Source organism: Bos mutus, chromosome 27 (assembly GCF_027580195.1).
Source record: "Bos mutus isolate GX-2022 chromosome 27, NWIPB_WYAK_1.1, whole genome shotgun sequence".
Classification (NCBI taxonomy): domain Eukaryota; kingdom Metazoa; phylum Chordata; class Mammalia; order Artiodactyla; family Bovidae; genus Bos; species Bos mutus.
Window position 1 is genome coordinate 41678899 of NC_091643.1, and position 16951 is coordinate 41695849.

The 16951-nt window shown below is 42.3% G+C and overlaps 2 protein-coding genes across 2 annotated transcripts in view; both read left to right on the plus strand.

Annotated features, from left to right (window-relative positions):
- Nucleotides 1-16951, plus strand: part of CSMD1 (CUB and Sushi multiple domains 1) — a 1688220-nt gene that overhangs the window by 1243347 nt on the left and 427922 nt on the right. The window lies entirely within an intron of this gene.
- LOC102273850 (mitochondrial import receptor subunit TOM6 homolog) lies at nucleotides 4982-5595 on the plus strand. Its single transcript, XM_070364071.1, has one exon. It carries the CDS (start codon nucleotides 5055-5057, stop codon nucleotides 5277-5279), a length of 225 nt encoding a protein of 74 aa, XP_070220172.1. The 5' UTR covers nucleotides 4982-5054; the 3' UTR covers nucleotides 5280-5595.

Below are 16951 nucleotides of genomic sequence, written 5' to 3' on the forward strand. Positions count from 1 at the left end.
TATTTTTTTTGTCTTTCCTTAAAATTGTATCCTTTTCTGTTTCCATTGTTTTGCTCTTATTCCAGAAGATTTTATTAAAATAAATCCGAAGCCCTCCCTTGCTGCATGACCTTGTCTCTCCCATCCTCACCATTTGCAATGTATTGCCACCCAGGTTATTGCAACTGTCTCCCTACTGATATGCTTTTCTCCAGGTTTCTCTTTTATGGTCTGTGATGAACAGATTCACCGTCCTTGTTTCATGAAGTCTCTGCTCTATAAAAAGAAAGAAAGAAAAATGTGTGTAGAAAAAGCTATGAACCCTGAAGCTGCAGAGAATCAGCTGCTTCTTTGAATTATGTGTTTAAGTTACTCTCTGTGGTACCTGACTTCCTCTTTCTGGGAAATTTCTGTGACATTGTTACTGAACTAAAGTCGGGCCATCTCACCTGCACCCAGTAAAGCGGGTCTAGTGACTCCAGGTTGTGATGAAGGAAAGTGTGGCTGAGCAGGGAAAATGGGCAGTTCATGATCAAAAGACCCTCAGGGAAGGTTGGTTGTTTGTTTAATTGGAAGAAAATTACTTTACATTGTTGTGTTGTTTCCTGCTGTACAATGCAAATGAGCCACAATTATACACGCATCCCTTTCCTCCTGAGTCTTCCTCCCCTCCCCCACCCCACCCACCTAGGTCATCACAGGGCACCAGGCTGGGCTCCCCGTGTTATGCAGCAACTTCTCACCAGCTCTCTGTTTTACACAAGGGTGTGTATATATGTCAATGCTACTTTCTCCATTCATCCCACTCTTTCATTCCCCCACTGTGTCCACAAGTCCCTTCTCTATATCTCTATTCCTTCCCCACAAATAGGTTCATCAATGCTATCTTCCTAAATTCCATATATATGCATTAATATACTATGCTTGTTTTTCTCTTTCTGACTTAACTCTGTATAACAGGCTCTAGGTTCATCCACCTCACTAGAACTGACTCAAATTCATTCTTATGGCTGAGTAATATTCCACTGTATATATGTACCACATCTTCCCTATGCATTTATCTGCCTATGGACATCGAGGTTGCTTCCATGTCCTGGAAATTGCAAATAGTTCTGCTATAAGCAGCTCATGCAGCTAAGTATCAGAAAAATAAACAGCCCAAGCAAAACATGGGCAGAAGACATAAATAAACACTTCTCCAAAGAAAACATTCAGATGGCCAATAAGCACATGAAAAGATGCTCACTATCACTAATTATTAGGAAGGGTTTTAAGGACAGAGAGAAGGAGAAGGCCACAGGGCATGTGATCAACTTGTGAACAGTTCTCTGGCTGGTTGGTGGGTGGTATTTCTGGAGGTAGCATCATCAACCTTCTGCCTCCAACTGGTGTGAAGTCCACATGCTTTTGGTTACCAAATTCTATCTGACAGGAGTCTGCTTTCTGTAAAAGCAGTTTAGGAATGTGCATCACACACTGTTATCTGTGTCCTTCAGGAGGGAACTATAGCTTCTGTGACTCTGCTATGCAGCTCATCTGTTGTTTAAATTGTTACTCTCCTGGTCCATCTGCTATTCTTTGTTGCTACATGTTTATAGTATTTTAGTCATTAACTCTTGAGCCAACATTTCGAGACTCAGGGGAGGCCTGGAAGACTAGAGCAAAAGCCTTTTACTTCAAAAGACAGAGACACAGGGGCTCATATCTGGTTTTAAAATTGACATCATTACAGGTGCCACATAGGGTTTTTCTGCAAGGATAATGCACCTAGGCACATATTATTCATGTTCATGGGCCTCTCACAGCAAGAATACCAGAGTAATTTGCCATGCCCTCCTCCAGTGGACCAAGTTTTGTCAGAACTCTCCACTATGACCTATCTATCTTAGGTGGGCCTGCATAGCATGGTTCATAGCTTCATTGAGTTACACAAGCCCCTTCACCATGACAAGGCTGTGATACTCATGGGAAGGACTGGTGCTGAAGCTGAAGCTCCAATACTTTGGCCACCTGATGTGAAGAGTCGACTCATGGGAAAAGACCCTGATGCTGGGAAAGACTGAGGGAAGGAGGAGAAGGAGGAGACAGTGAGATGGTTGGATGGTGTCACCAACTCAATGGATACAATTAGAGCAAACTCAGGGAGATAATGAAGGACAGGGAGGCCTGGCATGCTCTATTCCATGAGGTCTCAAAGAGTTGGACACAACTTAGCAACTGAACACACATATGCACATATGACAATCCCCATAATTAAACAGGTACTCAGCACTCTTACTTTAGGGCCATTAAAAAAGTCACTTGTGTGCTCAGTTGCTCAGTCGTGTCCAAATCTTTACAACATCATGGACTGGAGTCCTCCAGGCCCCTCTGTCTGTGGGATTTCCCCGCAAGAACACTGGAGTGGGTTGCCATTCCCTTCTCTGGGGGTCTTCCCCACCCAGGGATCGATGAAGACAATAGGGTACGTAGACAAAGTCATCAGAAATGTTTAAATCCAAGAGTTCTAAATGATGCAAAAAATAAAATGAATTATTTTAGAATCAGTAATTTTCAATCAGGGGGAATTTTACTAACATCCTCCCCTTTGGTAATGTGGGAGGACTTTTTTTTGTTTGTTTTTTATATATTCACAAATGGAGGAAAGAAGGTGGTAGTGTTTCCCAGCAAGCAGAGGCCAGGGAGGCTGCAAAATATCATTTCAAGCAGAGGACAGTCCCTCCCTTCACACTACAAAGAAAGACCCAACTCAAAGGTTGAAGGTGCCCGGCTGAGTGTGGGGGACCAGCAGAAGCAAGCGTGCGCCCGGTCTCACCACTCAAACATCACCACCCACCGCTCAGACCCTACACTTCTCTCTATAGACGTTCCTCCATTAATGCACAGAACAAGGAAGGACAGAATCAAATACTTCTGAGGGCTTGCAGCCCTTATTCAGTGAGAAGGTCTAGTCAACACACATCACGGGCCGTGCCTCCTGATGGGAAATCACACCATGAGATGCGTCTTGCCGAAAAACCTCAAACCTCTATCTGACCCAGCATCTATAGTCTGCTACCAATTTTCAGCAATTTTCATAAGTATGTTATCACAAAGTACATACTGTGGCAATCTCTATAAGACACTCTCTGACCCTTTTTCTTCTAAAAATAAATTTCTATAGTAAAGACAAACAGGGGACATATCAATTAAAATACTCACAGGATACACCAACTAATCATGATCACAGAACAATGAATACCTGATAATAATTTTCATACTTACAGTACCTCACAATGATAGAGGGGAAATATACATGTTTCTACCTATCCAGGGTCATATTTGTCTGCATCTCACTGTTGGATGGAGTTGTGAATTTTTGGGGGCTTCCCAGGTGACTCAGAGGTAAGAATCCACCTGCCAATGCAGGAGATGTATATATATATACACATACATATACACACACCATCTACAGCCACTGAAAACAATGAGATACTCAGGTGAAAATCAACCAAACATGAATAGGACTCATGTGCTGGAAACCACACAATGCTGTTGAAAGCAAGCAAAAATCAAAATAAATGGAGAGAGATCACATTCGAGAATTAGAAGACTAAGACTGAAGATGCTGATTGTCCCAAAACGGATACACAGATTTTCCACAGTTGCTATCAAAATCTCAGCAAGGTTTTTTTGGTAGATCTAGGCAACATTATTCTAAAATTTATACAAAAATACAAAGGAATAAGAATAGCTTAGTTTTAAAAAAGAATAAAACAGGAGAAACAGCCCACCTAGTTTGAAGACTGTGTAAAGCTACAGTAATGAAGACCCTGTGGTGTTGGTGGAAGCGTAGACACATAAACCAGAGAAATCTAATGGAAAGCCCATAAACAGACCCACAAACAGAGCCCCGCACCCCGTGAATTTTGACAAACATGCAAAAGCAGTTCAGTGGATGAAGAACAATCCTTTCAAGAAATGGCATTCGAGCAATTAGACATAAGACCACAGAAAGAACCTCAACCTGTGTCTCATGCCTTACATGAGAATTAACTCAAAGTGGAGAAAGAGCTAAATATAAAATGTAAAGCTAAAAAAAATTTGTAAAGCTATAAAACTATCAGAAAAAAAATGGTAGATTTTTTTTTTTACAATTTGGGACTAAGGTGAAGGATAAATAATTTTCATGGAGGAACAGCTGCTGTAATCCTGCCTTTTACTGGGATTTCTTTGAGCCAGGCTTTGGAATGTGCTAGGTTGTCCCATGGGACTAAACGCTTGTTAACCCTCATTACAAATTATGTGTGCTCAGTTGCTCTGACTCTTTTGAGGCCTCATGGGCTGTACTCCCCCAGGCTCCTCTGTCCATGGGATTTTCCAGGCAAGAATCCAGCAATAAAACCCAAGGAGGGTCATCATGCCCTCCTCCAGGGGATCTTCCTGACCCAGGGATTGAACCCACGTCTCCAGGGTTGCAGGCGGATTCTTCACCACTGTGCCACCTTACTAATTATGCAGCCTATCTAATTCTGCCCTAGCAAAAGTCGAAACTGTATACATTGTCAAATATGTTTTCTGTGAAAGGACACTCTACCTCCCGGATAAAATTTCCTGAGTTAAGACCAGCAGTGGACACGACGAGCTGACACAGGGTGATGGGCTCTGTCACCTGGGATGTTTATCTTGTCTTCAGTAAATGATGGTATTAGATAAGGATAGTCAAACAAAGTGAGCAACAGATAGGATTTTTATGAGTTTCCCCCTTGAAAAATATGATGATAAATTCATACAATAGCATTTGATTTCTTTCCCTCCCTACCAGGAGGATCAAGCAAAGCAAATGAGTTTGCCCTTCAGTTTTTGAAGCTTTTTGATGCATGACAACCTAAAGTACAGTGATAAGACTTAAGCTCCACACTTTAAACGAACAATAAGCCAGTTTTTCAAGCTGTCTCCTTTAGTCTCCCTTCTGCTTTTTTTTCCCTTCTCATTTTGGCGGGTGACCGGCGGAAGTATGAGGCCGGAAGTTGCGTAATCTGTCGGCGCCCACCCGGTGCGTGGTGAGCGTTCCTACAGAGCGCGGAGGTGCTGCTATGGCTTCGAGTGGGGCCGGCGTGACCGCTGCGGGCTCAGCAAATGAAGCTCCCGAAATTCCAGACAACGTGGGGGACTGGCTTCGGGGCGTCTACCGCTTCGCCACCGACAGGAATGACTTCCGGAGGAACTTGATTCTCAATTTGGGACTCTTTGCTGCTGGAGTTTGGCTGGCCAGAAATTTGAGTGACATTGACCTAATGGCACCTCAGCCTGGGGTCTAGCCTGTGAAGACACATGGAACCCCTGTGCTGTACTCGACCCCTTCAAAAACAGCCTCCAGTCTGTGACCATCACAAGACTTGCCCTGATGGTGGCTGAAGTTTGATTCAGATGGCACCTTCCCTTCCCTTCCCTGCCTGACTTCCTTTTCTTTGCTGAGTCCACTCAGGACACCCTTCTGTGGTCAACAGGCAGGTCAGCTAAAGTGTTGTCTTCTGTTCTGTAAAATGCTGTACATAGTTCCTAAGTTTCTGCAGGGGATGATCTTTGCTCTTGTCCTGAGGAATAATCTAATGGTATTTTAACAAATAAAGCGTGTAAACAAACAAAAAAAAAGACTGATGCTGGGAAAGATTGAAGGCAGGAGGAGAAGGGGACAACAGAGGATGAGATGGCTGGATGGCATCACTGACTTAACGGACCTGAGTTTGAGTAAACTCTGGGAGTTGGTGACGGACAGGGAGGCCTGGCGTGCTGCGATTCATGGGATCAGAGTTGGAAAGGACTTGGTGACTGAACAGGAGCAACAACAGAGCACTCTCAGCTGTCATTCTGTTGAAATCCACCCTCCTTGGAACATTTAACATGCCACACCAGCATGGAGTACGGGATACGACTTAAGGAGTTTTTAGACATCGTAAGGAAAAAGAAGGAAGCTCAACTGCATCGCAATGAAGTAAGACACATCTTCACGGCTTTTGACAGGCACTATCGTGGATATTTAACTCTGGAAGATTTCAAGAAAGCATTTAAGCAGGTGGCTCCCAAGTTATCAGAAAGGATTATCCTCGAGGCATTCAGGGAAGTAGATCAAGACTCAGATGGTCATGTCAGCTTTAAAGACTTCGAATATGCCATGAACTCTGGACAAAAGCAAGCGTAATTATGGTGTGCTGCTTGTATGCAACTTCTGCGGAGACCAGAAGAGATGGTGATGTAAAGAGATGTCAGATTCCACCCTAGCGATGGTGTCATACTGCATACCTTCCATTAAACTCTGTATATGGTCAAAAAAAAAAATTCCCATTATTTTTTTAGAGGTGCAATGCAAAAAGTGGCTAATAAAATAAAAACAGGCATAACCAATTATTTCCCACCTATAATCGCCCCTCATTCTACCATATGAGCATACTGGAAAAATTCTGAAGCCACTGACAGTGTTTCTCTTGATAAGAAAAGGAAACACCTTTTAAACTTATTCCTAAAAATGTTTACTGTCAATGTATTGAAAAAAAACCTTATACCCAGAAACCATTTCTAATGCACCATATGTGTAGAACTATACACAGGGCACACCTTCTTCTTTGCTTTGAAAAATATAAAGTCAGTGCTGCTATAACTGTATGATTATCAATAATAAAATGAGTATAAGACATAGAAAAGTAAAAAAAGAAAAGAAAATGAAAGAACCACATAGCTAAAACCACTAAACAGAATGAATTTAGCTAATTAATTTTACTACTATTCACTGAGTATCTGGTTTGTGCCAGGCACTGTCTTGGCTGATACAGAAACCACAAGTGGGCAGGCGTGCAGGGATTTTACCTTATGATCAATCAGGAGGGTAGGGGTGCCCCTGCCTACTTTGGCCAGTGTTTGGCTTTGTGTCTAGGACCTTTCTGCCACGTTAATAATAATGAATTTATTTTACATGCTAATAATAGTAACACATAGCATGCTTCATCACTCCCAAGACATCTTTTTTTTTTTCCCACATTTTAGCATCTCTGATTTGGGATATGTCTTACAGTCACTAATAAGAGGATCTCATGTCACTTTTTCATTTTCTTTTTCAGTGTTTGCCTGAAATAAGAATGTATGTTATAAGCAAGGATGTCTGAGGCTTGCTGCTTTACCAGGTTGTGATGAGGCCAGTAGGGGAATTGCGGGTGATGCACAGGTCTAGGTGTTTCATGGCTTCGGAGAGGAGAATGAGGCTGTCTCTTTGGAGAGCAGAGCTGTGTGAGTGAGGACAGACCCTGTGTATATCTGGGGTTCCCTCCAGCAAGAAGGACTGGCCAGAGTGAGGCTGCAGAGCGGGACGGCGTGGGTGGGTCTGCTGAACGTCTGAAGGACCAGGGTGAGCTCTGGGACGGAGTCTTGGGGGATGAGCTCCACTGAGTCAGGCGGGAGCGAGGTCAGGAAGGCTACAGAGGGGAGCTAAGACATTTAAGGAACCAAGTGTCCAGGGAACGAATAGAAGATGAGAGCACATTTGTCTGCAAGACGTTAAGTTAGTTATTTTATTTGGTAGCCAGATTAAGGGCACCTGACCAAGGGTGAAGGGGATACAGGTAGCAAAGCTCAGTGTGTGTGCTCAGTGACATAGTCGTGACCTTTGCGACCCCACAGACCATAGCCTGCCAGGCTCCTCTGTCCGTGGGATTCTCCAGGCAAGAACACTGCAGTGGGTTGCCATTTCCTTCTCCAGGGGATCCTGCATTGGAAGGCGGGTTCTTTATCACTCCGCCACCTGTGAAGCACCCCACCACCCCAGAAAAGCTCAGTGACCAAATCAATTATATGGAAAATGTATATGGATGAAAGCTGTTGTTTTCCTCATTATTTTAGGCTTAGAGAAATGATATAATCCCAACTATAAATGTTCACCACTCAGAAAGACACATTTGTACTTCATATTCAAGGAAGAAAAAAAATGTTGAGATGTCTAAGCCACAATGCAGTGAAATTGCAATTCAGATGTCAGGGAATACTGTTTTCTTTAATATAGGCTTATTTGGAGTAAGCAATATTGAAATAACTAGATCTCTTTCTAAACACTTTAAAGAAATTGAACAGAACAATCATCAACTCATCTTGATATTTAATTTTGCCATTAAGTATATGAACTTCTACAAGTAATTAGATGAATTTTGCATTAGGGATTATATCGACCTGAAAATGAAATGAAGCCTTTAAAAAACCCTGTTTAATCATGCCCTATAGATGTAACATTCTAAAAATATATTGCTCATGAACTGGAAAGGCTCTGAGGAATATTTCCTATCATGATTTTGTCTTAAAATTTACCACTAAAACCCTCAAAGGCATTCTTAAATATTTCTAAGGAAACTCCACAAACATCTGCATGCCCTTCAGGCTTCAGATCCTGACATCAGTGTTCTCCTAGGGCCTCAGGTTCCTTGGTTCATGGAAAACACTCGATGTTCTGCTACCTGAAGGGCAGTAATTTAGATCTCCAGGGGGAATGTTTTCCCAGGGAATACTTATATCTCCAGGAGGAATATTTTCCCAGGGAACATGTTGATCTCCAGGGGGAATGTTTTCTTAGGGAATACTTAAATCTCCAGGGGGAATGTTTAGCCAGGGAATATATAGATCTCCAGGGGAACACACAGGGAGTGTTCATAGTTGATGTAACCAGAAAAGAGAGGGTGAAGAAATTCTCAGTCCAAGAGGGACCAACTGAGCAACACTAGGAGCCCCCTCTCTCTCTTTTCCTGGGGAATTGGACCATGAAGAATTTGCACTCCTCTTTTTGAGTGGAAGAATTAAAAGCCAGTGCAAACTTGGATTTTGCTTCAGATCAGAGGAAAAGAAAAGCAGGGAGGCAGACACTGTGTCATTGCTACTGAAACAAGAAAACCTTAAAAGCACTGATGCTACATGCCTGGGTGGAAGGTTGGCAGAGGAAGAGGATGCCGTCAGCGTGGGATCAGGGCGCCCATGCTTAGCTTTGTAAGACAGTAATTAGCTGCTCAACTGGAGTTCCCATGGAGGACGCAGGGGACTGGAGCTAATTATGTAAGAGAAAGATCTGGAGAAATGAAGCCAGGAGGAAACCACCCACACCACATGCCACCACTACAAACAGAAAAGAAAATCTTCAATTTGGAACAAAGAGAAAATTAAGGAAACATGTTGTTTACTTAATTCCCGACTTGAAAAGCAGAAGCAATTCTCGTGGGAAATGGTGGCAGGAAAAATGTTGTACAATAGAAGGCCCTATGGAGGAAACCAAAATAAAGCTAAAAGGAGGGAAAACAGAAAAACAATGAGGAAGAATTTCGAAGAAATAGAAAAGCAACTGCATCATTATATCAAAAGTCATCAAATTAAGTTTCTTAATTTCTTTTATTGTCTCTTTAAAGTTATATCATATTTTATCAAAATGACTCCTAACCTTCTAAACTACAAATAAAATGTATTTTTTAGATTACTATTTAAAAAAAAAATTACTACTGTAGCATTTTTAAATAAACCTAACTTTTTAGTCATTGTTTTCTCACATCTTAAAATAAATCTTAGCAGCCATATGCTTTTGGAAGAGGCTGACAACTATCCCTTCTTTACCAATAATGTATATTCGTCAATGATTAACTTGATATGCTCTGTGTGTATGTATGTATTTAGTCGTTATACTGAGAAAGAAATCAAAGCAGATTTATTTCACATAAGCAGTGTAGAATACTCATAGAATTCCATTTTGAAATGATTACTAACCTCCAATAAAAAAGAAGTAGTGATGGTCTTTCTAAAGATTTCCATTCATGTATCTGTGCCAAAGAACCCAGCAACAACTCTCTACAAAAGTGAATTCCAGTGCTGTAGATATGTTTTCATTTTCTGACAGTTCTTAAGAATCAACTCTTAACTAGTTTGTGCTTATAACCATCTATATTCAATTTGCACACATTCTCCACCCCAAATAGTATATTTAAAATTTCTCTGGAGAAGAGTTCCATTTTTTCACAGTCATAGTCAGCCTTCTCCCTGTGTCTCTTCACTGCCACAATATCTATAATAAAAAGGAATAAAAGCACCACCAAGCAATCTAATAAGTCAGCTTTCTGGTGATTTATTGATTGGTAGCTACCAGTTGGATGCTGAAACTCTTTTTTAAGCCATGTGGACCTGATACAACTTTTAGAATAGGCAACTGTAAGAATTAAACAGAAAAAGGAATTCATCTAAAGAGTTTTGACATAATCACATTAAAGTATCTGGTAGCATGAAGCATCTATTTACATATGAGAAATGATCACATAACAATGTGCATTACAATAGCTAACAGCTCCAAAACAGCAGTGGGTATTTTATCTCTCTCTGTAGGCTCACTTAGCACCAAGCTGCTGGGAAAAGCCAGTTATATGCTACGAAAAATTATTTTTCCAATATTATAGATAAACAGGAAGAAACTCTGGAAAAGTCATTGAACATGTTATCATTGTGCACAGAGGAAAAGTAAAGTGAGAGATGCAGTGTGCTTTATCTTAATTTCAGCGGCCTCTGGGTATCATTCCACCTGAAACACAAAGGGAGAAACCCAGTAAGCAAGTCTGGACAGTAGTTTCGTGATGGGAATGAAGTAAGTCAAATAAACATAGGAGAAAGTTCATGTAAAATGCAATTTAACCCTCCTGCTTCCCAGGTGGCTCTAGTGGTAAAGAACATGCCTGCCAATGCAGGTGATGCAAGAGACTCATGTTTGACCCCTGGGTGGGGAAGATCCCCTGGAGAAGGAAATGACAACCCACTCCAGCGTTCTTGCACGGAGAATCCCACGGACAGAGGAGCCTGGCAGGCTACCGTCCATGGGGTCGCACAGAGTCAGATACAACTGAAACGACTGAGCTCACACAGACACTGTGGAGGGAGACCTGCCCCACTTAAAATAGACATGAGATTGGAGTGGGGCAGAGAGGAGGTAAGAGGAATACAGGTCAAATAAGATCTTTAAAAAGGGCTTCCCTAGTGGCACAGTGGTAGAGAGTCTGCCTGCCAATGCAGGAGATTCAAGAGATGTGGTTCCGATCCTTGGGTTAGGAAGATCCCCTGGAGGAGGCAATGGCAACCCACTCCAGTATTACTGCCTAAAAACTTTCATGGGCAGAGGAACTTGGGGACTCTAGCCCATGGGACTGCAAAGAGTCAGACAGGACTAAGCAGCTGAGCCAGTATTCTTGTCTGGGAAATTCCATGGAGAGGAGCCTGGTGGGTTGCAGTCAATGGGATGGCAGAGTTGGACATGACAGAGCACACACAAGCTCTTTAAAACTCAGAGTGTTAGCCTGACTTCCAGATAAAGGCAGATGTGATTCGCTGATAAAATTACCGGACACATAGAGGACTAGAGGGTTTCCCTGGTGGTCCAGTGGCTGAGACTTCACACTCCCAATGCAGGGGGCCTCGGTTCGATCCCTGGTCAAGGAACTAGATCCCACATGCTACAACTAAGGTTCAAAGGCCTCAACTAAAAGATCCTGCGTGCTGCAACTAAGACCTGCCACCGCCAAATAAATAAATAAATGAAAAGAAAAAAGTAACTGACCAGCGGGAGCATGGAGTGGCAAATCCTGTGTCTCCACGGTTACTGCTTTTCTGTAGGACAGAGAATGGTCATCAGGATTCCACTGAGTTAGCAGCAGCCCAGATATTACATCTGTCAATAAATATGGAAACTGAGGGTACTGATTTTTACCTGTTATAGCAAACTGTAGGATTATGAAACGCCTAGAACCCCTCTGTTCCGTGAAGAAGGAGCTCCTTTCAACACCACTCCAGCACATTTATCAGTTCTAACCTAGATCATCAAGTCCAAAAGCCTCAAAACTACTTCCCAGGACCCGTCAACAGCAGCTTGAGAGTTAAGAGTTCCAGTAGTGCAGCCAGAAAATATTGAATTCAAGCCTTATCTTCAACATTTATGACCGAGACGGTTCAGTGTTTGCAGTGTTATGTAATTTTCTTCAAGTTTCAGTTCTTTTATCTGTAAAATGAGACAAATGGTAGAATCTATCACATGTATTTGCAAAAGCATTGGGAATTGTTACAAAGATGACAGAAACTGCATAAACAGTATCCCCATGATAAATATTAAGTAGTTAGTATATACTAGCCATTGTGCTCAGCATTCAAAAGTAATATGCAAAAAGCAGACATATCCTCTTGTCTCACGGTGGTTACAAACTAGTTTGAAATTTGTATAGCATGTGTTAAGTAATTTATATGGTTCTCGGCACATGGTAGGCAGCTACTAAATATTATTTGTTGTTATTAACACTAGTAATAGTAATGTTATAACATCAGCCTTATAGCAGATATTTCTAAATCTCCATGGAAGATGTATCATGGACGAAATATAAGAAATATGTGTGTGTGTATATATTCTTTACCATCTGTATGCATATATGTATGCATAGATATTTTGTTTATGTGTATATATATTTGGGCTTCCCCAGTGGCTCAGCGGTAAAGAATCTGTCTGTAATGCAGGACCTGGAGGATATGTGGGTTTGATCCCTGGGTGAGGAAGATCCCCTGGAGAAGGAAATGGTTACCCACTCCAGTATTCTTGCCTGGAGAATCCCATGGACAGAGGAGCCTGGAGGGTATAGTCCATAACATCACAAAAAGTCAGACACGACTGAAGTTACTTAATGCGCACATAGCACATATATATTTAATAATTAGATTTTATATCAGAATTTCCCTTTATAATTCAAGTTTAAATATATATGTACGCATACACACAGATATCAACTGGATACAAATACAGACAAATAGTGTCCAGCAGCCCTGGAGTAGTTCAGTGCACAGCCTATGAGACCCGACACAGCAGCTCTGGCTGTGAGCGTGGAGATTTTGGGACAGTGGACCTGGGGGAGCTTTTGGTAACTGATAGTTAAGATAAAAATTATAAACCAGCAAGGGCTGGAGTTTAGAAGCAAAGTTCCTCTGGCTGTTGTCCCATTTGAAAGAATGAATGTTGTAAAGAGGCAAAAAGTGTAAAAACAGGTACAAAGGTTTTTATTAGACACACAACACAACTAGTGAGAGAGCACACAGAGACGCTGTGCAGTTAAGACAGAAGCAAGGCAGAGACACACACCCGAGAGAAAGGGTGCGGGCGTCCCCCCAGCGAGGAGGACCCCCGGAAAGAGGTGATCCAGATCGCTGGCGTAGGGCGGTTCTTCAGGTTTTCTCTGGCCAATCATCTCGCTTCGCCTGGCCCTGAGTCTGTATTTGGTTTATCTCAGGGTCCTCCCCTGTGTAGGTATATCTCTTAGCCAAGATAACATCCAGAGCCAGGGTCTCTAGGAAGAAGAACGTACTGGTCTGGCAGCCTCTCCCTTCCCTTTCTTCTGAGCAGCCTCTCGGCACTTGCATAGTCAGCAGGGTTTCCTTGACCTGGAGAATGAGAAATGCATGGTCTCTTTACCTCCTATCCAAACAGGACTCAATTCCTCCTGGCTTTTGCCCTTATCCTAATCTTGGAGTGTCCACAGGGCCCAGATTCCAGCTGCTCAGCCTGGGGCCTCATCCCCACGTGGTGTTAGTATTTACATTCCCACAAGCGATTCATGAGGGTTTCAGTGGTTTTTTGTTGTTGTTGTTTTCCTTCTTGTCAATGTTGATGTGGTCAGTCTTTTATTGTTTAGCCTTTCTGCTGAGTCTGTATGAAAACATATTCTTCCTCACCATTTGAAGCTGGGACAAACCTAGGCAGTGTATTAGCAAGCAGAGACATCATTTTGCCAACAAAGGTCCGTCTAGTCAAAGCTATGGTTTTTCCAGTAGTCATGTACAGATGTGAGAGGTATACCATAAAGAAGGCTGAGTGCTGAGGAATTGATGCTTTTGAATTTTGGAGTTGGAGAAGACTCTTGAGAGTCCCTTGGACAGCAAGGGGATCAAACCAGTCAATCCTAAATCAGTCCTGAATATTCTTTGGAAGGACTGATGCTGAAGCTGTGATCCTTTGGCCACCTGATGTGAAAAGGCAACTCATTGGAAAAGACCCTGATGCTGGGAAAGATTGACTGCAGGAGGAGAAGGGGACAACAGAGGATGAGATGGTTGGATGGCATCACCGACTCAAGGAACATGAGTTTGAATAAGCTCTGGGAGATGGTGAAGGACAGGGAGGCCTGGCAGGCTACAGTCCGTGGGGTCACAGAGTCAGACACAACTGAGGAACTGAACAACAAAAACTTCCTTTGGGAACCTCTTCTCTGTATACACATTTTGGAGGGATGTTTCAGATTTTTTGCATTGTTTGCTTTCTGAAGTCCAGCTTGTCAGGATCTTTGCTGCAGTCTGGACATTCGCAGGAGCTCCAAGAGCTGTGCTTCCCAATGCTTCTTTGGGAGGCTCCTCCCCGTGCAAATTCCATCGGAAAGTGGTTCTGACTGCAGCGCTGTTTCTTTGTTCCCCTTGAATGCTGATTAAAGATTCAGTGTACGTAGCATGAACGTTGCTTTTTAAGCCCCCAACAGTCTAGCAGAAATTGTTTCGGACTTTTAAAACATATGTAATATTTTACACTTACTGTTAAATGTCAGGCACAGGGAGAATAATACCTATTTTCTCATGGAGTTCAAGGGTAAGAAATGGTTGAGGCCGTTACCAGATGGTGCAATTTGAAAAAGAGGCTAGATTCTTGACTGAATTAACTTTAATTTCACTTCAAGGTGTTAAAACCCTTTTACCTTTTTACTTCAGCTCCCTCCAAGGGCACTCGCCAGCCCTGGGGTTTGCCAGCTCAGCTCATCTGCAGATGATAACATCATACCCTGATAGCAGTTGATTTGACATGCAAACACCTCCTCTGTTTGAGGCAATTGGTGTCTTGGAGAGAGTTTTGAAAAAGCTCTTGTTCTATTTCTGAATTTGATTAAAATAGCTTATTAGTCGGTTGAGTAAATTAAATACTTGCCTTTACATTTCCATGGAATTTGGAGAAAACCCAATAAAAGAGATCAATGTAGTTCACAGAAGTTTTATGACCACCACTATTTTGCAGGACCTGTTATGAATATTAGATTTGCAGAGTCTGGCCTCATAATTCCATATCTAATGGATCTGAAACATGAATATCTTCTCATAAATAGTATTGATGGAAGAAGGCTCCCATGGAGTATAAAATAATCTCCATATTCAAGAGTCAATTAGTACTAAGTCGTTTCTTTTCCTTTCATTTTTTTTATTAAACATTTCCACCCCTTGACTACAGAAGTCTTCCTGTTAAATCTTTCAAAAGTATATCTGCAGGAATTTTTGAATAGTTCAATATTATTCACAACACTTAATTTTTATGATTGCTTCTAATTATTACTAAATGGAGGATGTTACTTTGACTTTTAATAAAGGGAGACTTTCTGTCTTCATTTTCAAGTCCTCAACCTGTGCTTCCATCCAGTTTCATCTGTGACATTTTATGATTTGGAATGAAGTAGAGGGGCCTGGAAAATCCCATGGACAGAGAAGCCTGGTAGGTTGCAGTCCATGGGGTCACTGGGAGTCGGACACAACTGAGCGACTTCACTTTCACTTTTCACTTTCATGCATTGGAGAAGAAAATGGCAACCCACTCCAGTACTCTTGCCTGGAAAATCCCATGGACGGAGGAGCCTGGTAGGCTGCAGTCCATGGGGTTGCTAAGAGTTGGACATGACTGAGCGACTTCAATTTCACTTTTCACTTTCATTCACTGGAGAAGGAAATGGCAACCCACTCCAGTGTTCTTGCCTGGAGAATCCTAGGGATGGGGGAGCCTGGTGGACTGCCGTCTCTGGGGTCACACAGAGTCCCACACGACTGAAGCGACTTAGCAGCAGCAGCAGCAGCAGAGGGGCCTTATATTTTCAAAGCACAATAAAGACCAAGCACGTTTTATGTCCAGCAATGTTTTCAGAGGTAACGTAACCGAGCACAGAGCAGTAACACAGCTTTGTACCAACTACCAAGGGTCAGGCCCGTTTACGTGACCTGCACAGCTGAGTGCAGGCAGCTGAGTTAGCAGTGTCTACTGTGTAAAAAGGAATGTAAGTGGACTTCCATGGCAGCCCAGTGGGTAGGACTCCACGCTTCCACTGCAGATGCACCTGTTGACAAGTTCAATCCCGATTGCCAAAGGGCACAGCACCTCCCCGCTCCAAAAAATGTAAGTTTATACACTTTTTTTTAAAGCTGATTAGAGTGTCTCACCTTGAGACAGACAGAAGGAAAAAAAAAACCAACATAGCTTTGCCTTGTGTCTGTCTATTGTTTAATAAGAAGGCACTTCAAGTGATGTAAAAGGAGATGTAGGAATTGCCTGGGAGAGTCCACATGGACTCTAGCCAGATTAACTTTCCATTGATTGACTGGAAAAGTGACCATTCTTGTTTTTAAAAAAAAAAAAAAAGAGCAATCAAGAGATGTTCTCAAATGTTTGGGAGTTTCCTCTTATCCCTGTGATTTTAATCTGCATAACAGAATAGCTTCTCATATTAAAAAAGATATTAATGCATACCTGTGGAATCTGGAAAAATGGTACAGAGGAAACTTTTTACAGGGCAGCAATAGAGAAGCAGTCATAGAGAATGGATGTGCGGACTTGGGGTTGGGGGAGGTGGGGATGAATTGGAAACTTGTGATGTACATATATACACTTACTGTTGATCAGTTGCTAAGTCATGTCCGACTCTTTGTTACTCTATGGACTGCAGCACACCATGCTTCCCTCTCCATCACCATCTCCTAGAGCTTGTTCAGATTCATGTCCTTTAAGCCAGTGATTCCATCCAACCATCTCATCCTCTGTCATCCGCCTTCTCCTCCTGCCCTCAAATTTTCCCAGCATCAGGGTCTTTCCAATGAGTTGGCTCTTTGCATCAGGTGGCCAAAGTATTGGAACTTCAGCTTTAGCATCAGTCCTTCCAATGAATAT